Below are 21,994 nucleotides of genomic sequence, written 5' to 3' on the forward strand. Positions count from 1 at the left end.
GCAATTGAAGTACACCCATAGTTTTACCAAGTATCTATGTTGATTTTATGACTAATGCCGTAATAAACGAGCACATTTTCAGTGCTTATCTTTAAATTGCCCATGGTGTTCACTAGTTGTAATAGTTTTGCATTTGCAAATATTGAAAACATTCCAGCAATATTTGCACACAGAGAATCTGATTCAGAATTGCGAAATAATTTTATGATTAGTTTACTATTTTACTGGGTTAACAGTGCTGAGCGTCCTAATAAGACACATGCACTGAGACTCCTTCTGCCTCCGCCGATGCCGCAACACCAGTAACGTCTCTGGTGATTTCGGCAGGTCACAGCAGAGCTTAGCTAGCAGTGATGCTGGAGGCCGGACTGCAATCGGACGCACGGAGATGTCAGGTAAGGCAATTCCTCGCTTACGGGGAATCGCGCGCGGCAGTTCTTGTTTCCGGCGGAAGCCACTGCGGTGCGGGCCCGTCCGCTCTCCCGCGTCTTCACTAGACTACCGGGGGCTTAACTGATGCCGCGGATCAGCAGTAGACGCATCTACAGCCATGAGGCCAGCGTACCCGGCAGGTTGATGCAGCTTAGGAGAGTAGGCTCTCCCCTGTCTGCTCCTCCCCAACCCAGACGCAGACCCTACGAAAGTATTCCCACGTCTGCGTTGCTCCTCCTACTCACCTCATGTATATGAGACGCTTACAGTCCACCATCGGTGCTCTGCTGAAGCTGTTTGTTCTTAGAAAGTTTGGGTTTTTCTCCCTGTATTCAGTGCCTCTCTCCAAGGTCAGGTATATAGTACCTCATTCAGAGCCGCTCGCAAAAAGCGAGCGCTCGCTCTGAATGAGGGCGGGCGCTTTCTTTTTTTAAAAGCCGGCCTCCTGGCTGCTCGCTAAGCTGTGGGTGACCACCCACAGCTTTTGCAAGCGGCCAGGTGATGGTTGCGACCATCGGGCTTGCGACGAGACCCTTGTGGTAGGGTCTCGTCTGCCGCAAGCCCCAGTGAGCTTTCAGCTCTAATAGAGCAGGAAGCTCACTACTGACATGACTGGTGATGTCAGTAGGGCCACCCACAAATGGCTGGCGTTCCTTCAGGAACGCCTCCGTTTGTCCAGCCATCCCCCCACCCCGCCTACAAAATGGGGCGAGCTGTCGATCAACATCGACAGCCGCCCCGTTTGTATCAAGCCCCGGAGTGAGTGAATTTTTCAATTGCTACGAGCGGCATGCGCAATGCACAACCATCTACCCGCTTGCGAGCGGGTCTCAATGAGACCCATAGTGCGCTACATCCTACCAAGCCTTGGGTGTTGGTCAGTTGATTCAGAGCTGGTGTCATGTAAATCCTGTTCAGCAGGCCTGTCGGCTCAGGATTTCATACAGGATGGTTTGTGTGCTCCCTGCTATAGGAGATAGCTATCTCACTAATCCAGTACACCAGCTCCTGTGCAAGAGCCATCCTGGGCATCCTCATGGTCTTGGGTTATGTCGCATTTAGTGGACCGTGCAGCAGCTCCGGTACTGCCCCCCACTATGGAGTTCCCGCAGCAGTTACATCCTGCTATGTATATGCCCCCCATGCATTCTTTCTGGATGGATGCCTAAGCTCACTCAAGTCAGAGTATGGTTCAACCATCTACTGCTGCTCAGCAAGTGGTACAAACGAATAGACCAGTTACTGTTAAGCATAGGCATAATAGAGTATCCAATCAGGCGCAGCCTGGGGATTCTAACACATCATCAGATGATGATACACATGGTTCCTCTACCGAGTCTCTCTCAGCAGGGGAAAACCACCAATCCTCTGTGGATGTCCCCTCTCTAGTGAGAGCGGTTAGATCCATCCTTAGCATAGAGGGAAAAGAGGTTCTGTCTAAATAAGACTCCGGTCTTTAGGCATCAGAAAGTGGTAAAGGATTACTTTCCTCAGTCTGAGCAGCTTACGGGCCTCATGGCTGAAGCATGGAGCACTCCTGATAGACGTTTTCATGCTACAAAGAAGTTAACATCTCTGTACCCGTTTTCACCGGGTGAATGTACTAAGTGGGAAGTAGATGCTCATGTGACACGATTGATCAGGAGCTCTACACTACCTATTTCAGCTGCTTCCTCACTCAACGATGTTACAGATAGGAAACTTGAAACATGTTTGAAATCAGTTTTCTCATTGTCTAGAGCTATTACCCGGCCTACTATGGCCGTAGCATGGGTAGCCAAGGTGATGGAGGAATGGGCAAAAAATCTGGAAGACATTATGCCACAGGCTACCAGAGAAAAGCTGTCCTATCTCTCCCAAATGCAAGAAGCGGCTGCTTATGTGGGAGAAGTGGTTAATGACGCAGGACTTCTGGCTTCTAGAGTATCGGCAACTTCGGGTGTGACTCGCAGAACCCTTTGGTTAAGGCCCTTTAAGGCAGATACGGGATCTAAGAGAGCCCTTCAGTCTCTGCCTTTTGCTGGAAAAATGTTGTTTGGTCCATAATTGTATAACATAGTGGCTACCTTGGCAGCAGCAAAATCTGCCGAATTGCCATCTGCAGTTACCTCTAAATATACGCAGTCTTCATTTCGGACCTTTCACCTGCAAGGAAGGGCAAAGGCACAGTCCTTTTCTAGACAATATAATTTCCGCAGGAAGACCAGACCGCAGACCAAGAAATCATGGTCGGCCAGACGTCCAGCTTCCAAGCCGGACGATAAGCCTTCTGCCTGATGGAGCGGGCCTCCCCCTGGGGGCTTTCAGTTTGGGAGGCCGACTTCTCCAGTTTTCCTATGCCTGGCATCAGACAACAACGGATGCTTGGGTTCAAGAAGTGGTCTCACAAGGATATGCCCTCACGTTTCAGAGGCATCCCCCTCAGAAGTTTTTCTGTATAACTCCTCCATCAGACCCGGTCAGGGCCGTGGCCCTTCAAGAGGCTATTTGTGCCCTGCTGTTTTCAGGGGTAATAATCCTCTTTCCGCTGGCTGAACAGGGAAGGGGTTTATTCATATTTATTTTTGATTCAGAAGCCAAATGGGTCTTATCGCCCTATTCTGAATCTGAAATCTCTCAACAGATTTATCCATGTGCCCAAGTTGCGTATGGAAACCCTACAGTCAATTATGCTGCCAATGAAGCCTGGGGATTTCATAGTTTCCCTGGACATACAGGATGCGTATCTGCATGTGCCTATTGCATAGGGGTGTGCACCGGCCACTTTTCGTGTTTTGGTTTTGGATCTGGATCTTTCTTCGTGTTTTGGATCTGGATTGGTTTTGCCAAAACCACCCTTCCGTGTTTTGGGTTCTGGGTTTTGTGTTTTGGATCTGTATTTTTTTGAAAAAAAGCATAAAAACAGCTAAAATCACAGAATTTGTAGGTTTTTCTGCTCCTATGCTATTATTAACCTCAATAACCTTAATTTCCACTCATTTCCAGTCTATTCTGAACACCTCACACCTCACAATAGTGTTTTTATGTCCAAAAGGTTGCACCGAGGTAGCTGGATGACTATGCTAAGCGACACGAGTGGGCGGCACAAACACGTGACCCATCTAGGAGTGACACTGCAGTGGCAGACAGGATGGCAGTTAGAAAAACTAGGCCCCAAACTGTACATAATGCAAAGAAAAAAAGAGGTGCAAGATGGAATTGTCCTTGGGCCCTCCCACCCACCCTTATGTTGTATAAACAGGACATGCACACTTTAACAAATCAATCATTTCAGCGCCAGGGTCTGCCACACAACTGTGGCTGAAATGATTGGTTCGTTTGGGCCCCCACAAAACAAGCTGGCAATTAATGTGTCCCTGCACAAACTGGCTCTACGGAGGCAAGATGTCATCCTCATCCTCCTCATCCACCGATTCCTCACCCTCTTCAGTGTGTACATCCTCATCCTCACAAAGTATTAACTCATCCCCCCTTGAATCCACCACCACAGGTCCCTCTGTACGTTCTGGAGGCTGGTCTCCCTGGAAGAGCTGATAATTCATTTTGATGAACATCATCTTCTCCACATTCTGTGGAAGCAACCTCCTACGCCTTTCGCTGACAAGGTTCCCGGCTGCACTAAACACTCTTTCGGAGTACACACTGGAGGGGGGGCAACTCAGGTAAAATAGAGCCAGTTTGTACAGGGGCCTCCAAATTGCCTCTTTTTCCTGCCAGTACAGGTATGGACTGTCTGACATGCCTACTTGGATGCTGTCACCGATGTAATCCTCCACCATTCTGTCAATGGTGACAGTATCATATGCAGTGACAGTAGACATGTCAGAAATTGTTGCCAGGTCCTTCAGTCCGGACCAGATGTCCAAACTTGGTCCTGCCTGCCCTGCATCACCGCCAGCGGGTTGCTTAGGACACCTAAGTTTTTTCCTGGCAGCCCCAGTTGCGGGAGTAAATGAAGAAGGAGCCGTTGACGTGTCACGTTCCGCTTCAGCTGACAGTGTGTTCACCAGCAGGTCTTTGCACCTCTGCAGGCTTGTGTCGGCCGGAAAGAGAGACACCACATAGGCTTTAAACCTAGGATCGAGCACGGTGGCCAAAATGTAGTGGTCTGATTTCAACAGATTGACCACCCTGGAATCCTGGCAAAGCGAATGAAGGGCTTCATCCACAAGTCCCACATGCCGAGCGGAATCGCTCCGTCTTAGCTCCTCCTTCACTTTCTCCAGCTGCTTCTGCAAAAGCCTGATGAGGGGAATGACCTGACTCAAGCTGGCAGTGTCTGAACTGACTTCACGTGTGGCAAGTTCGAAGGGCTGAAGAACCTTGCACAACACGGAAATCATTCTCCACTGCGCTTGAGTCAGGTGCATACCCCCTCCTTTGCCTATGTCATAGGTGGATGTATAGGCTTGTATGGCCTTTTGCTGCTCCTCCATCCTCTGAAGCATATAGAGGGTTGAGTTCCACCGCGTCACAACCTCTTGCTTCAGGTGATGGCGGGGCAGGTTCAAGAGTGTTTGCTGGCGCTCCAGTCTTCGGCACGCAGTCGCTGAATGGCGAAAGTGGCCAGAAATTTTTCGGGCCACCCAAAGCGTCTCCTGCACGCCCCTGTCGCTTTTCAGAAAATTCTGCACCACCAAGTTTATTGTGTGAGCAAAACATGGGACGTGCTGGAATTTGCCCAGATGTAATGCCCGCACAATATTGGTGGCGTTGTCAGATATCACAAATCCCCAGGAGAGTCTAAGTGGGGTAAGCCACTGGGCGATGATTTCCCTCAGTTTCTCTAAGAGGTTGTCGGCGGTGTGCCTCTTACTGAAACCGGTGATACACAGCGTAGCCTGCCTTGTAACGAGCTGGCGTTTCTGAGATGCTGCTACTGGTGACGCTGCTGCTGTTGCTGCGTAAGGTGATACATCTACCCAGTGGGCTGTCACAGTCATATAGTCCTTAGTCTGCCCTGTTCCACTTGTCCACATGTCCGTGGTTAAGTGGACATTGTGTACAACGGCATTTTTCAGGACACTGAGGACACTTTTTCTGACGTTTCTGTACAGTCTCGGTATCGCCTGCCTAGTGAAGTGGAATCTAGACGGGATTTGGAACCGGGGACACACTACCTCCATCAATTGTCTAAATCCCACTGCACTAATGGCGGATACCGGACGCACGTCTAACACCAACATAGCAGTCAAGGCCTCAGTTATACGTTTTGCTTCAGGATGACTGCTGTCGTACTTCATCCTCCTCGCTAAGGACTGTTGGAGGGTCAATTGTTTAGTAAAAGTAGTGGTGTTCCTACTTCCTCTCTGGGATGATGAACGACTCCCAGCAGCAGCAGCAACAGCAGCAGCGGCAGCAGTAGGCGTAGCAATGCAGGATCCTCCGGAGGAATCCCGGATAGGAGAGTCAGTCATGCCAGTGATATGGCCTGCAGGACTACTTCCGATCCTGACTAAGGAGGAAATTGACGAGGAGGGAGTTGACGGTGTGGTTTGCAGGCGCTTGGATACAACAGGACAACGGGATTTAGGTGTCCCTGGACTGCTTACGGTCTGAGCCAAAGTTTCTGAACTTGACAGTAACTTTTTATGAACGCGCTGCAGGTGCCGTATAAGGGAGGATGTTCCTAGGTGGTTGACGTCCCTACCCCTACTTATTTCACCTTTACATATGGTACATATGGCAAGACAGTTGTTGTCCGGATTTGGATAGAAATATTGCCAGACCAAAGAGGTGGAATGTTTGGTCTTCTGCCCAGGCATGACCGTGATGGGCTTTTTCATCCCACGGACAACAACTGTCTCCCCCGGAGCCTGATTTAAACAAACCACATCACCATCAGAATCCTCCTCGCCAACTTCCTCCTCAGCGCCAGCTACACCAGTATCCTCATCCTGTTGTACTTCAACAGTGACATCTTCAATTTGCATATCAGCAAGTGGACTGTGGGTGCTCCTTTCAGCACTTGCAGGGGGCGTGCAAATGGTGGAAAGAGCCACCTCTTCCCGTCCAGTGCTGGGAAGGTCAGGCATCGCAACCACCACCACACTTGGACTCTCCTTGGGGATTTGTGATATCTTCTTAGAAAGCACAGTTCTTCGCTGTGCTTTTGCCAGCTTAACTCTTTTGATTTTTTTAGTGGGAGGAGTGCTTCCATCGTCATGTGAAGCTGAACCACTAGTCATGAACATACTAGGGATCGACCTTAGCCGTTCCTTGCCACTCCGTGTCGTAAATGGCATATTGGCAAGTTTACGTTTCTCTTCAGCTGATTTAAATGTCTTTTTCAAGGTCATTTTCCTGAACTTTGCCATTTGGGATTGTATGTGCCCTCTACTATGACATTGGGCATCGGCCTTGGCAGACGACGTTGATGGCATGTTATCGTCTATGTCATGACTAGTGGCAGCAGCTTCAGCACTAGGAGGAAGTGGTTCTTGATCTTTCTCTATTTTATTTTTATCGGAGAAAGTTTGGTCCTCCATTTATGTTATATCGATTTGATATATACGTGCGGCTAAACACAGAAAATAATTTTTTTTTTGGTTTGGACTGGAGTGTACTTTGTGGGTTACAGCACCCTTTAACGGTCAAGCCAGCCGGCCCTTTACTTATGACACAGGCGCACTCTTGGCACTACTTTGTTGATGCACGTGCGGCTACTGCGCACACAATTCACAAACACAGAAAATAATTTTTTTTTGGTTTGGACTGGAGTGTACTTTGGGGGTTACAGCACCCTTTAACGGTCAAGCCAGCCGGCCCTTTACTTATGACACAGGCGCACGCTTGGCACTACTTTGTTGATGCACGTGCGGCTACTGCGCACACAATTCACAAACACAGAAAATAATTTTTTTTTGGTTTGGACTGGAGTGTACTTTCGGGGGTTACAGCACCCTTTAACGGTCAAGCCAGCCGGCCCTTTACTTATGACACAGGCGCACGCTTGGCACTACTTTGTTGATGCACGTGCGGCTACTGCGCACACAATTCACAAACACAGAAAATAATTTTTTTTTGGTTTGGACTGGAGTGTACTTTCGGGGGTTACAGCACCCTTTAACGGTCAAGCCAGCCGGCCCTTTACTTATGACACAGGCGCACGCTTGGCACTACTTTGTTGATGCACGTGCGGCTACTGCGCACACAATTCACAAACACAGAAAATAATTTTTTTTAGGTTTGGACTGGAGTGTACTTTCGGGGGTTACAGCACCCTTAACGGTCAAGCCAGCCGGCCCTTTACTTATGACACAGGCGCACGCTTGGCACTACTTTGTTGATGCACGTGCGGCTACTGCGCACACAATTCACAAACACAGAAAATAATTTTTTTTTTGGTTTGGACTGGAGTGTACTTTCGGGGGTTTACAGCACCCTTTAACGGTCAAGCCAGCCGGCCCTTTACTTATGACACAGGCGCACGCTTGGCACTACTTTGTTGATGCACGTGCGGCTACTGCGCACACAATTCACAAACACAGAAAATATATTATTTTTTTAGCACTTGGGGGGAGCACCCCTGATGGACAGAGCACCCCCTGGACAACACTACAGCACCCCTTTAGGACTGGGACACTGCACAGGACTTTGGAGTGGACACAGCCCCTATGGAGAACTGACTGCACAACACAGTCCAGCCAGCCCCTATGGACTTTGAAGTAGTGGACACAGCCCCTATTAACAACAGCAGCACAGCACAACACAGCCAGCCCCTATGGACTTTGAAGTAGTGGACAACAGCAGCACTACACTACACTACACTACACAGCACTAACTCCCACCCTCCCTCTTCACTGTCCACAGCCGAGTGAGAAAATGGCGCCGACGCGGGTACCTTATATAGGATCCAAAACCCGCGAGACTCGGAAGGCGGGATGATGACGTTTTGCCTCGATGTCAGATCCGAGTCAGGCGGGAAAAGTCGAGCCTGACTCGGATCGGACTCGGATCGGGGGGGCTCGGGGGGGTTCGGATTTCAGAAATCCGAACCCGCTCACCCCTACTATTGCACCAAAGGTTTCTGAGGTTTGCTGTTCATCAGCAACATTATCAGTTTCAGGCTTTGTCCTTTGGTCTGTCCACAGCCCCTCGGGTGTTTACCAAGATAATGGCAGTCATGGCTCATCTCAGACGACAAGAAGTTAGAATACTGCCATATTTGGCAGTTGGTGTTTTAGGAGTTTATCTACTAAACAGCGACTTGTAAAAGCTGCCGCTTCTCAGCGTGTTTAAGTCTGAAATTTAAAAGGCAATGCTTTTAATAACGAAACATGATCATTTCATCTGCTCTATGGCATACAATCACCCTGAGTTATGAACCAGAGATTGAAGATTTTGATTCATTAGCCTATAAGAACTTTTTCCATTCCTCAGTATTCCACTGGCAATGCTTTATGGCCCAGGCAATCCTCTTTTTCATTATTTAGTTATAAATTCTTAATCCAGTACTTGTTCCCTGATAAAAATTATATTTTTAATAACTCTGAAATTCACATTATTTTCCTATTTTTGCTAACCTAAACGTTTTTTGGGTTTTTTTAACTTCTAACAATTTACTGCTTACCTTTGTACCATTTTAGATTAATTACTAGACTTGATTTGCTTAATCAATAAAAATGGGGCTGTTCAAAAACTTCTGACCAGTATTGTGTGTACAGTATAGATAGATATATATATATATATATAGGTTCGGTATGAAAAACCGCCGGACGCATGACTAACCTATTCTACCCCCTAACCCTCCCTTAGGGGTGCCTACCCCTAACCTCCCCCCCAAGTGCCGAACTCTAATCCTCCCTCTAATTGCCTAAACCTAACCCCCGCTTTCCCTGTCGCCTAAACCTAAGTCCTCCGGGGGGGGGGGGTGCCTAACCCTAACCTCCTCCCGGGGGTGCCTAACCCTAACCCTCCCTTCCCCTAGCCTAACCCTAAACACACGGGGGGTGCCTAACCCTAAGTCCACCCCGGGAACCCTAAACTTAACTCTCACCCCCTCGCACGGCTGTCCGCGCCCGGCATCCCTTCGGTCCGGATGCCGGGGCGCCGGTCTCCTGGCATAGGTAAAATGACAGGCGTCGATATTTCAACACCTGTCAATTAACCATTGCCGGGATCAAGCAGGCGGTCGGCATTGCGTCCCCCGGCTTCCAACTGTTTCATATATACCGTATATATAAAAACAGGTGACTTAAAGGTAAGCAAACATTGTAACAAAGCAATGAGGAAGGCAAGTCAGATGCTTGGTTGCATAGGGAGAGGAATCAGTAGCAGAAAGAAAGAAGTGATAATACCACTGTATAGGTCATTGGTACGTCCTCATCTCGAATACTGGGTCTGATTCAGACCCGCTCGCGAGCGCTGAGCGATCGCAAGCGGGTCGATGTTGGCCCAGTGCGCATGCGCACAACGGACCCGGCTCCGTCGTGCGCATGCGCGAGACCCAGATACAAATGGGGCGTGCTGTCGATGGTCAGTGGCCATGGGAACGCCTACCGTCTGGGGCCGGCCCCACTGACATCACAAGTGATGTCAGTGGGAGTGCTTTCGGCTCTGATAGAGCCAAAAGCACTCCAGGGCTTGCGGCAACGAGACCCTACCACAAGGGTCTCGTCGCAAGCCCGATGGTCGTGATGGTCTTGACCATCGCGACCATCTTCCTGGCCGCTCGCTATAGCTGTGGGTGGTCACCCACAGCTATACGAGCGACCAGGAGGCCGCTCTAAAAAAAGAGAAGGACGGCTCTGATTCAGAGCGAGCGCTCTGTCAGAGCATCCGGCTCTGAATCAGGGCCACTGTGTTCAGTTCTGGAGGCCATATCTACAGAAGGATATTAATACTTTAGAGACTGTACAAAGATGGGCAACTAAAATGTTGCAAGGTCTGCACCACAAAACGTACCAGGAAAGACTAAAAGATCTTAATATGCATAGTTTGGAGCAGAGACGGCAAAGGGGGGACATGATAGAAACATTCAATATATAAAGAGTTTTAACAAGGTAAAGGAAGGGGACATTCTTCAAAGAAAGAGAAGTATTAGAACAAGAGGACATGTTCTGAAACTGGAGGGTGGTAGGTTTAGGGGAAATTTGAGGAAAAATTACTTCACAGAAAGGGTAGTGAACAAGTGGAATAGCCTCCCATCAGATGTGGTAGAGGCTAAGACAGTAGAGCAATTTAAACATGCATGGGATAGACATAAGGATATCCTTCAGAAGAAGTAAGGATCAATATGGGTTGAGGTAACAATATGTTTAAAAATGGGGTAGATGGGCCAAGTGGTTCTTATCTGCCGTCAAATTCAATGTTTCTATAAAAAACAAAAAACTTCCATATATGCAATAAATCCCTGATGCAGTTCCGGATAGTATCCAGCGGGTGACTTCACAACGTCTCACGTCCTAAGCCACGCCCAATGCATTTCGTCATTGGATAGACATCAGGGGGTGTGTCCAACCTCTCCTCTGGCTCCTTTTTATACAAAAGGAAGAAGTTCTGCATAGAACCTATTAGATTCATTAGTAAAGACCAACCATCGATTATAGTGTATAAATTATATAATCAAAAACTGTTGATGGTGCTCCCAAAGCCCAGTAAGCTATATGCAAAAAGGAAAAAAGTAGGGCTAGTCGCTGGTGCACTCTTGATTAACATATGTAGTTTAAAATTTAACTTTTAATATGCATCAATAAAATAATACGGTACCGTATACCCAAACAGGGTTGCTAGAAATTATGCAAACATTGTTTGTTGAAAATAAAGATTTGAGGAAATCCTCTGGCGAAATATTTATAAATTCTCAATTTCAATGGGTATGAATGGGTTTTAGTTGGAAGTAATTAGTAATAAACATAAATGATGAACAAGAGCATGACTATGGTGCTCTGCCAGTGCATGCAAATCCCAATTATCCTCTTTAAACCTACTTCACCTGGTATTCCCTAGAGGTCTCCCATCCAGGTATTGACCAGGCCTATCACAGTTTAGCTTCCAAGATCAAACAAGATTGGGCAATCTAGTGATGTATGGCTGTAGGGGTATTAAATAGGGAAAGGTAAATCACAGCAGCACAGGTCAGAGCAAGGACATAGTCATAAATGTAGGACTACCATGAATAGTCCTTTGTATTATTAAAATACAGTGTTCAAAGAAAGGTGACGCATGAGCACACCTTGATTGTTACACGTAAGTAATTGTTTTAATGCTTAATTGGTATGTACATATATATATACACATATAATACAAGCTCATATAACGTGTAACACAAGGTAGAGGAGTATTAGTAACAGGATATCATCCAATAATTTATAGGGTTGGTATTACATACCCAAGTACAAGTCCTCACCAAACAAGGTTAAATCACCGTATGCTCATAGAAACCGTGGCATCACAAAATGTTCATCATATTTAACGTAGCTTGTTAATTACATATAGTATTCAGTATCCAACAATCACAATCAAAATGGTAATGTATCCACGGTTTCCCAAAAATTTCAATATTCAGTGGTTAAGTATCATTAATGGCATGACATGCACAGAGAACATAGCATGTTTTCCATTAGTAGAGTGCATAGAAGAATGGCATAATCACATTCACAGTTTTCAATAAGTCATATCTACGTGCATTGACTGATTCTCCCAACAATATAAAGAGTTCCTGAGGTCCGGCCACATGACCACTTACGACTGGGGTGATGGGCGTGGCTTATCTCCCCGGCAACCCTTCACTACCCAGTGGTATCCGGAAAATTACGGGAGGAGTGTCTGATATATCTATTTAAAGTAGCGGCCATCTGTTACTAAGTATGCATGAGGTGAACAAGCCCTCAGCCGGGTGGAACGCGCGCCTTCAGGAACTCTTTATATTGTTGGGAGAATCAGTCAATGTACGGACCGGACTCCCAGCCCTTACATCAATGGGAATGGTATTGTACATTGAGCAGGTTTTCATGCCACTTTGCTATGAGGTTTACTAGGTTCATCTGATATCACTAGTGATTTATAATATCAATGTCATGCAAGTTAGTAACCAGCCACGTAGATATGACTTATTGAAAACTGTGAATGTGATTATGCCATTCTCCCATGCATTTAAACTACATATGTTAATCAAGAGTGCCCCAGCTACTAGCCCTACTTTTTTCCTTCTTCCCTTTTATACAAGCCAGGTTGTTCATTCAACCAAACCGCTAAGTTTAAATTTTATAATTTAATTACACTGACTACAGCATTCGACTATAAACACTTCTAAAAACAAATATATCATATAAAATAATTTTAAAAAGTGCAGGTCACATTACTGCAGCCAATTTTTAGTAGTTCATCAAAGCATTTAACAACAGACAATATAAATCATACACATACTTCCTAACAGTATATTCTATACATTTTTACATTATCTCTCCAAACAGGCATTAATATAACAAAAAAAATATATGTATGTGTGTGTGTATGTATATATATATATATATATATATATATATATATATATATATATATATATATGCTTTATCCATTTGCCATATATGTGGTCGCACCAATGAACTCATACCCTTAGGGGTGTAGGTGGTTGTTTAACACCTACCGAACAAAGGCGTGGGTTTGACACCATTTTATATGATGTTTGCAATCTCTGATTTTGTTCAAATCATTTTATCAAAAAAATTAATTTTTGTGACATTCACTAATAATAGGCCAATTGTCCATCTTTCTTGGGTGATTTTTTTCTTGGTGTGATGGTATAATTGCAGGACATTCCCCACTCACCACATTATTCATATTTGTCATACAAAGAAAAAAGCAAGAGTTCATTCTGGATTGCGGACACAATTTGAATGTTTTTCAACTTCGAATGCTTATAAAAACTGTTACACTTCATGCAGTGCAATGATTCATATATCAAATGAAAGGAAATGTATTGCTCAATAAACAGAGGTCAGATATTTGCATTACAAGGGAAGTTAAAACAACATAGGGACGCCTGGTGTTTGTGGGCGGACCTACTGACATCACTCGTGATGTCAGTAAGGGACTTCCTGCTCTATTAGAGCAGGAAGTCCACTCGGGCTTGCGAGAGCTGAGACCCTACCACAGGGTCTCCTCGCAAGTCCGATGGTCGCGATAATCACGACCATCGCCAGGCCACTCTCAAAAAAGCTGTGGTTGGTCACCCACAGCTTAGCGAGTGGCCTGGAGGCCACAAAAATAAATAAATCCCCGCCCTGATTCAGAGCAAGCGCTTGCAAACAGTGAGCGGCTCTGAATCAGGCCCTTAGTCCGTTACTGACAGTGGAAAAACCTTTATCTTCTATGCCAGGTAGAGTTTAGTTAGCTCATGGTTCTTATCCTTCATATGGGAGAAATTGGGATGATTTTTTCTAACCTTATCTCTGTTCATTCTATGGTTAGAGAGATGACATGGAAGCTATCCCAGGATACTTGTCACTTCATCAAACTGCAGATATCATGACCTTAAAATGGACACCAAACCAACTTATGAATGGCTCTGTGGGAGATTTAGATTATGAGAAAAGGTAATTGCTTTTTATTTGGTTATTTGTGGTTATTAACATTTTGTAGCAAATATATTTGTTTAGATGATGCGAAAGTGAAAATATTTTATGTAATGAAATATAACCATAGTATGTGAGCCAATTGTAATGATCACTCAGTTTAATAGGGAATGGAAAGTAAGAGTTCCAGATTTTACAAACTGGCAGATTTACGTCTGAACACCAAACTAATTTAATACATATTGTATGTTGCTGCCTAAGGCAGTGTACTACGACTCTTGCTCATGAGCAATTATGTTTCTCACTGCCCTCTCTGATATAGTTCGCCATGTAACACACAGAAAGCATTTACCTTCCTGACAGAACTCAAGTTATGTGTGTTTAAAAATAAATTTACTAGGGGACTTTTCTGATACCTGGTGCACAGGTAACTAATGTAGATTATTATAATTTATTTTGAATGTACACTGTTAAGTCCAATAATAGCAATTCCAGAGGAATCTTAGATCTATCTATATATCTATATTACCTATCTATCTCACAGGTTCCCAACCACAGTCCTCAAGGCACATTAACATTCCAGGGTTTAAGAATAGCCATACTTGAGCACATTGTGTCTTAATTAGTACATCAGATATTTTGATTTAACCATCTGTGCTCAAGCATGGATGTCACTAAAACCTGGACTGTTAGTGTGCCTTGACGCTGAGGTTGGGAAACACTTTATCTATCTATCACTACTCTACATCTTCATCTGTAAAAGCAAGTTTGGCAGTGAGAGCAGAGTTTGCCTCCCACCTTGCCTAACAAATGACATAGGGCACAAAATGTGAGGAGAACCTACAGTATCCATACATGGATCTGGTCACCGAGTATGACAGATTTGGTTGGTGAGTATGGTTGTTTTTTTTCCATATCAACCTGACATTGGAATTTTTAATTCCCTTTTCTGTACAATGAAGATCTGACTGCCTTGATAGCGCTAAATGGAAAATCTGGTTTGTTTAGAGGGTATAATAAACAAACCATAAAATAGGAAGACGACAAATCCCAGCGCTCCTAAAGTCTACCTAATTAAATAATGCATCAGCAGCCAAGCCATTCCATTCAAAGACCAGGTACACAAAGAAAATACATGTTGCCACACTCGACACATAAGATCACACAGAACATAAAAATATATAGACAAATAATTTAATTAACATATCATATATCACTTTTTGGGAGTGTAAAGCAATTTAAAAATATAGTTAATTAGTAAATTACATAAAATACATTCAAATAAACTCCCTACAAGGGTATAAAATACATAAGATTTTTCTTTTTCTGTTATTCCAGTAAGTGTAATGTGCAAAGAAATGTAATTAGATACAGTCTCTTGTAAACAGGGCCGTCACTAGGGTGGTGCGGAACCGGCCGCCTCTACCCACGATCACACCATCTAGCTCGCCTCTCCTGTACCGCAGCAGCCTGCTGCAATGTATAATAATAGCAGTGTGCCCGGCTCCTTCTTTGCCGGGCACACCGCTACTAATACACAGTACAGCGCAAATTTGTACTGTGTGGCATAATGTATAAGGGGGGGGCTTTGTACTGTGTGGCGTAATGTTTAATGGGGGGGAACTTGTGATGTGGGCATAATTTGTAAGGTGCATTACTACCATGTGGTCATAAAGTGTAAGGGGCATTGCTACTGTATGTTTAGCTACTACTATTGTTTAGCTTAACGTGTATAAGAGAGACAATACTTTGTAGCGTAGTGTGAATAAGGGGCACTAGTGTGTGGCGTAATGTCAATTGGGGATACTATAGTGTGGCCCTTACCCTATGAGACCATGCCCCTTTTTTGACCTGCACACTGTCCCTGTTTACCATATAAGGGAGGGGGGCGCGGAGTTGGGGGGGCACCAAAGCTCTTTCTGGCACAGAGCACCAAAATCTGTAGTTAGGGCTCTGAAAAGTAACTTTAGTATCAGAAAATTTCCTTGATGATATGTAACACAGTAGCAATAACTTGCAATGCCTTAGAGCTAGTTTAAACACTGAGCCTGATTAAGTTCAGTTTTAACAGTCCCTTTGTCACTGAGTACTGCTCTAATGGGGGTTATCCACTAGACGATAAAGTTGAACGATAATGATAAAATCGTTCGATAATCGTTCAAACATCGTTTGAACATCGTTTGCAAATCGTGCAGTAATTGTTTCTAACGATGTACGATGCACGCTCCCGCTGGTCGTTTGATCGTCTCCTCCATCGACTGAACATGCAGGTCAATTTCACTTGATTGCTTACAAATCGTTTACACATCGTTCACGCTGAACGATCAAACGATGAACCACTATCTGCCCACTATAGCTGAAAGCTCTCAATCACAGATTAAAACAACATAGTTTATTGTTAGATCTTTTGCAAATCGTTTGCAAATCTTTTGCAAATTGTTCAGAGTGGAAGATCATATTTCAAGGGAAACTTCAAGGGAAAATCGTTAAGAGGTTGGACAGGGATAAAATCGTCTAGTGGATGCCCCCCATAAGCCAGCATGAGAGATGGGCAGAGTTAGCTTGAGTTTTTTAGTGCAAATCACCTGCAGGACAGGATAACACTCACCAAAAAAAGTACCGTCACTGAAAACATGCAGCTGATGTTACATCCGTAACCAGTATACAGCAGTGATCTACCGCACACAGTATGTTCACCCCAATAGGAGCCTTGATGCTGTGAATGAGGGGTCTGTGTAATGGTTCGGCAGTCAGACGAACGTCAGTAATGTAAGTTCCGGTTCTCAGTGTGGGGTGGTGATGTCCTGGCAGCAGGAAACACAAGACTGCAATCCAGACTGCAAACCATAGTAGCTGATAGTAAGTATTGATCCTTGAAGGTACAGGTGACCATGGATCAATACTTACTATCAGCTGGTTTGCAGTCTGGATTGCAATGGTAAGGGTACACATTGGTGATATACTGCGAATGGTTACAAATATTTAAGAAACGATACACATAGGTAATAATAATAATACACAGATTTGAGACTTAAACCCGACCCCTAAGCACTGTGCCTTTAGCTGTTCTAGAATCTGCTGTATAATTGCTCCACCCTAACCACTTCATTAACGGATTAGTAGCTGAAGAAGAATAGGAGACTCCCGCCGTCTCAAAATCACGATGAGTTTGTACTTTATTTTCTATAGCGGAAAGGTTTGGTAAGTCGTCCGAACGCCAATGGTAAGCAATGAGGACTTGGTGGGGATTAAGATATGCCCCATCACATACCTGTCTCCAGAAGTTGTCACCCTGGTGAAAATGAAATAATGAAAGAGCATCTGGGGTTATGGAAGTCCTAGTTACTTTAGAGATTAACCCAAAAACTGTCTAAGCTTTGGACATGCCCAGAAAACATGGTAAAGGTCTTCCACCTGACCACAATTTCTCCAGCAGTGAATAAAAATAGAAGGCCATATTTTATGCAACCTATCAGGGGTCAATATACCTGATAGATAAGTTTATAAAACATCTCAGTATGTAAGATACAATTTTAAAAGGTAAAACACATGTGGAATATAGAGCTCCAATCATCTTCTGTAAGAGAATTAGAAAGATTCGCTTCCCATTTTAATAAGGCCGGAAATGAACTGGGTTTCGTGGTGCCCAGTAGCAAACCGTACCACTGAGAAATACCCTTCTTAGACTCGACTGAAAAAATATTCTCCATAATATATTTTAGGGTGGCGAATAAAAGCAACAAACTCATATGGAGGCTCTGTAACCAGTGACGTAATTGTAAGTACTTCTACAAATCTCAAAGGGAAATAGAAAACTGTTTCTGAATGCGTGCTAACGATAGCAGTACACCATTACTTATTATGTCACCCAGAGTTCATACACCAGAACACTTCCACATTTCAAAACTCAAATCAGGAATCAACGTAGCAATAGCATCTAATGAAAGGAACTGTATAGACATTCCATTCATCCCATGCCTAAGTAATTCTTTGAGGATAGCTGCACTTTGTGGGGAAAGTTTGACATTCTTCTAAATTAACTATGTGAGCCTCCAACTGAACTTGATGTTGTAAATTAGCCTTCTTAAGCCGTGCAGCGGATTGAATGGCAGTACCTCTAAAAACTGCTTTTAGAGCACACCAGAAATTGAAAGTGTAGGTATCTGCAGGTGCATTAGTATCTAAGTATGTGGTAAGAGCATGAGAGGGGGCTTGTTTAGCTTCAATATTGCACCCAATCGCCAAGGTCTAGGGGACATACAGGGGGTCCCTACAGCCCACTCTAGGCTAAGGGGGGTATGGTCAGACCATGTCATAAGTAGGATGAAAGCTTTCCAGTCCTGTTGCAGGGTTCATTTGTCAGTTATAGATATGTCCTGCTACATCTTTGCTCATAGCATGCCATACAGGCTTCTAAGTCGCGGCATGAGAATAGCCTGCCATGAGCAGAGAGCTTACAGTGTAAGCTCCCTGCTCATGTTCTCTTCACCTCTCTGCTCTCCATCCCTGGACTCCAATCATCTCTTCTTCTTTTTTCAGGCATACTAGACCCGCCATTTGCTAGAACTTTCTCTACTGTACTATAAAATAGAAAAATAAACAACAGGATGTACAACAACAATTTTTTATTAAATAACAAAAAAATATTAAATTAAATAAACTGTAAAATAAAATTTAAAAAACGATCCACCAACAGATGTATTATTCAACGGAAGAAGGCTATCACCCAAAGTACTTGTTCTGTGGAAAAAAAAGAGAAAGGTACAGTAATTACAACACAAATAAATAGTACTGTACAGTATATTGCAAAATGTTCAAATCTACAATGTACTGTACTGTAAGAAGAACACTACTGTATACTGTAGTAGTAAGCATTGCTGTACTTTACCTCGGGTGTAGCCCCCTCGTAAATGGCCTTCTGGTCCACGTTGATGGTGTCGGCGGCAGAGCGGAATTAGCTCTGTTGAAAAAGAAAAGTAAATTTTCAGATTTCAATATTTTGCATATGTACGCCCACCAGGATGATGAGGTAATCAGGAAAAAGCATAGGAAATGTGTACAGATTATCGAGAATGCACACACTGCTCGATATCGGGAGACCTAGTGGTAAATGTATTATAGCGGCACGCAGCATATTGTGGGGCCTATTCATTAAACCTAAAAATTCTCTGGAGATAATTAGCTTTAGAACTCTCATGGAGTTCTAGCTAATTATAGGTGGAATTCATCATTCCACCTCTCCATAAGTATCTATTCCGAAAAGCTGTCATTATTGCGATGACAGCTTTTCGGGAAATAGATACTTTTCCCTGCCTACACTACCTTATCGCATCTGGAAACAGTGCTGCGCATGCGCTGTTACATCTGTAAAACCAGCGCATGCGCAGCACTGCCTACAGATGCAATAGTAACTGCATCAAATTCCGAAAATTGATAATTTTTGGAATTTGATGAATACCACAATTTCCACATCCCCATACTAATGTATGGGGAGTGTGGAAATTAACGCAGGGGAACTTAGCAAGGAGATATCTGTGAGAGTTTTATCTCAGCGGGTGGTCTGAGCTGTCCTGGAAGCAGCCTCGCGCCTGATTGGAGGCGCACCGGCCACGTGCTGCAACTACCTAATCTGGCGCCGCACTGCTAGCCTTGGCAGGTCCATGGCTAGGGCTTCGGCAGGGGCTCTCATGCCCTGGACCGCACCCGGATCAAGGGGATGGCAGGTAAGCAGGTGGTTGCGGTGGCCGCTGATGCTGGGACCACGTGGCGGTCCGGCCTCCGGCCGTGAGACTGGCCGGAGGCACGCTGCAGTCAGGAGGCATATGGCTTGTTGTCCTACACTAGACCGCCGGGATATGATGTTCCTGACCAGCCGGGGGCTTGTGGCGGCGGCCAGGTCAGTTTACCGGGCAGGTCCAAGCAGCATAGGGGAGGTACGCTTTCCCCGGCGGCCCCTTCCCCAAACCACACGCTAGTTCAGTACTCTGGCGCAGTGATTGTGGGTTGCTCCTCCAAGCCTCCATATAAGACAGCCAGCGTGTATGTCAGTTGCTCTCTGATCGCTGTTGCTGCAGGACGCTGGGCAGTCTCCCTGTATACCTTTCCCACTGCTGGTTCAGGTTTTACAGGGCTCTATCCTACCTAAGCCTTGGCTAATTGTTGGTAGTGAGAGCTTATATGCGTATGACTCATAGAAGTGTTTATGCATGACATGTGATTGTTGTCTGTGGATACTGTTTCTTCTGTAAAAGAACTGTAATTCCTGTATACTGTGACTGTCTCTCCCCTTCCCTTGCTACAGGTGTGTGGGCTGAGAGTAGAAAGCAGCACATATACACTCAGAACCATTGGCATAGTTGACATGTCTAAGGAGTCTGAGGGTCAGGTGGCGTGAGCCCCGTTGCTGATATCCTGTATCCACAGGACTTTCTACAAAATGGGCTTTGTGGGAACTGTTATAGACAGCCACCACACCAATTAAGTTTGCCTGTTACAGGCCCTGAGCCACCTTGGGCATCATTTTCTCAGGTTATGGCTCAGGTGGCGGAGCGGCTGGCTGCCCCGGTACCACCGGTTTGGGGGTTTGCCTCAGCAGATGCATCCTATGCCCATGATGTGGCCGCCTTGGATGGACCCTGGTGCTGGTAGGGTTATGGCATCATCCTCGGGGATTTTTCAGCCTCAGGCTGTCAAACCAAAGCAGCCTAAATCTAGGCGTCATTTGCCTTCTCACATGGGTGAGTACTCCAGTGCCTCCGAGGAGGAGGAGCAGGCACAGGAGTCTAGCTCCGAGGAGGGTGATGATTATTTCCCAGTAGCCGATGTCCCCTTTCTAATAAGGGCTGTAAAATCGGTGTTAAATATCGAGGAAGGGGATCCTCCACTTAGGAAGGCCCCCCTGTTCAAGCGCCAGAAGGTGGTTAAGGCAGAATTCCCAAAGTCTGAACATTTGTCAGAACTTATGGAGGAAGCATGGGTCTGTCCGGATAAGAAAAGCCATTCTTTTAAAAGAATGACGCTTCTATATTCTTTTCCAGCAGAGGACTGTGCCAGGTGGGAGAATCCACCGTCAGTTGATGCACATGTGGCGCAGCTGATTAAACGTACTACTGTGTTAATCCCAGTGGTTTCGCTGAAGGAAGCCACGGATAGGAGACCGGAGACTTGTCTCAAATCAATTTTCTCGCTGGCAGGAATGGCCACCCGCCCAGCTATGGCCACTGCCTGGGTAGCAAGAGCTATTGAGGAGTGGGCCAAAACTTTAACGGAGTCTTTACCAGATGCCTCTAAGGAGCAACTGGATATGATCTCCTTTATTAGAGAAGGGGTCTCATATTTGGAGGATGCCGCCTTGGATACAGGGATCCTTTCGTCCAGGGTTTCAGCGGAATCCGTGGTGGCACGTAGGATTCTCTGGTTAAAGGATTGGAAGGCAGATGCCGGGTCCAAAAAAGCCCTAGAATCCCTTCCATTCACAGGGGGTGTTCTCTTTGGTCCAGAATTGGACAAAATTGTATCCTCCATGGCAGCCTCAAAGACGGCAGGTTTGCCATCAGCAACTTCGTCTAAACTGAGAAGGGCGTCCTTTCGGGGGTTTCGGCCGCAGGGCAAGGCCAAGGGTCAGCCCTCAGTGAGATTTGCACCAAAAAAGACAGGACCCAGGAAGCCCTGGCAAAACAAACATCCAGGATCTAGGTATTTCTTCAAGACAGAGCAGTACTACGTACTAGGGAGGGTTATCTTCCGAAAGTAGTGTCTAAATTTCATATTAATGAAGAAATAGTAGTTCCAGCATTCCAGGGCTCTAGTCTCTCACCAGGTGAGGCTTCCCTGGATGTGGTCCGTGCGTTGAGAATTTATGTGAGACGCACGAGCAAATGGAGGAAGTCTGATTCATTGTTTGTGCTTTATGGTTGTCATAGGCGTGGCTGGCCAGCCAATAAACAGACACTGGCCAGGTGGATTCGCATGGCAATTTCATTGGCTTATACACAGGCTGGTATGAGGGTGCCGGATTCAGTGACGGCACATTCTACTAGGTCGGT

At 45.3% G+C, this 21,994-nt stretch overlaps 1 protein-coding gene across 3 annotated transcripts in view; it reads left to right on the forward strand.

Annotated features, from left to right (window-relative positions):
• The window catches only part of SGSM1 (small G protein signaling modulator 1), a 353,611-nt gene that overhangs the window by 231,215 nt on the left and 100,402 nt on the right, over positions 1 to 21,994 (forward strand). For all 3 annotated transcript variants that reach the window (XR_015877719.1, XR_015877720.1, XM_088467888.1), the window contains exon 9: positions 13,846 to 13,970. Coding sequence is in view for 1 of the 3 variants with exons in the window: in XM_088467888.1 (XP_088324014.1) it covers positions 13,846 to 13,970 (125 nt within the window). In the remaining 2 variants the exon portion in view is untranslated. The remainder of the gene's footprint in view (positions 1 to 13,845; positions 13,971 to 21,994) is intronic.

This window comes from Taudactylus pleione, unplaced genomic scaffold (assembly GCF_031769625.1).
Source record: "Taudactylus pleione unplaced genomic scaffold, aTauple2 ptg000078l, whole genome shotgun sequence".
In the NCBI taxonomy this organism is placed as follows: domain Eukaryota; kingdom Metazoa; phylum Chordata; class Amphibia; order Anura; family Myobatrachidae; genus Taudactylus; species Taudactylus pleione.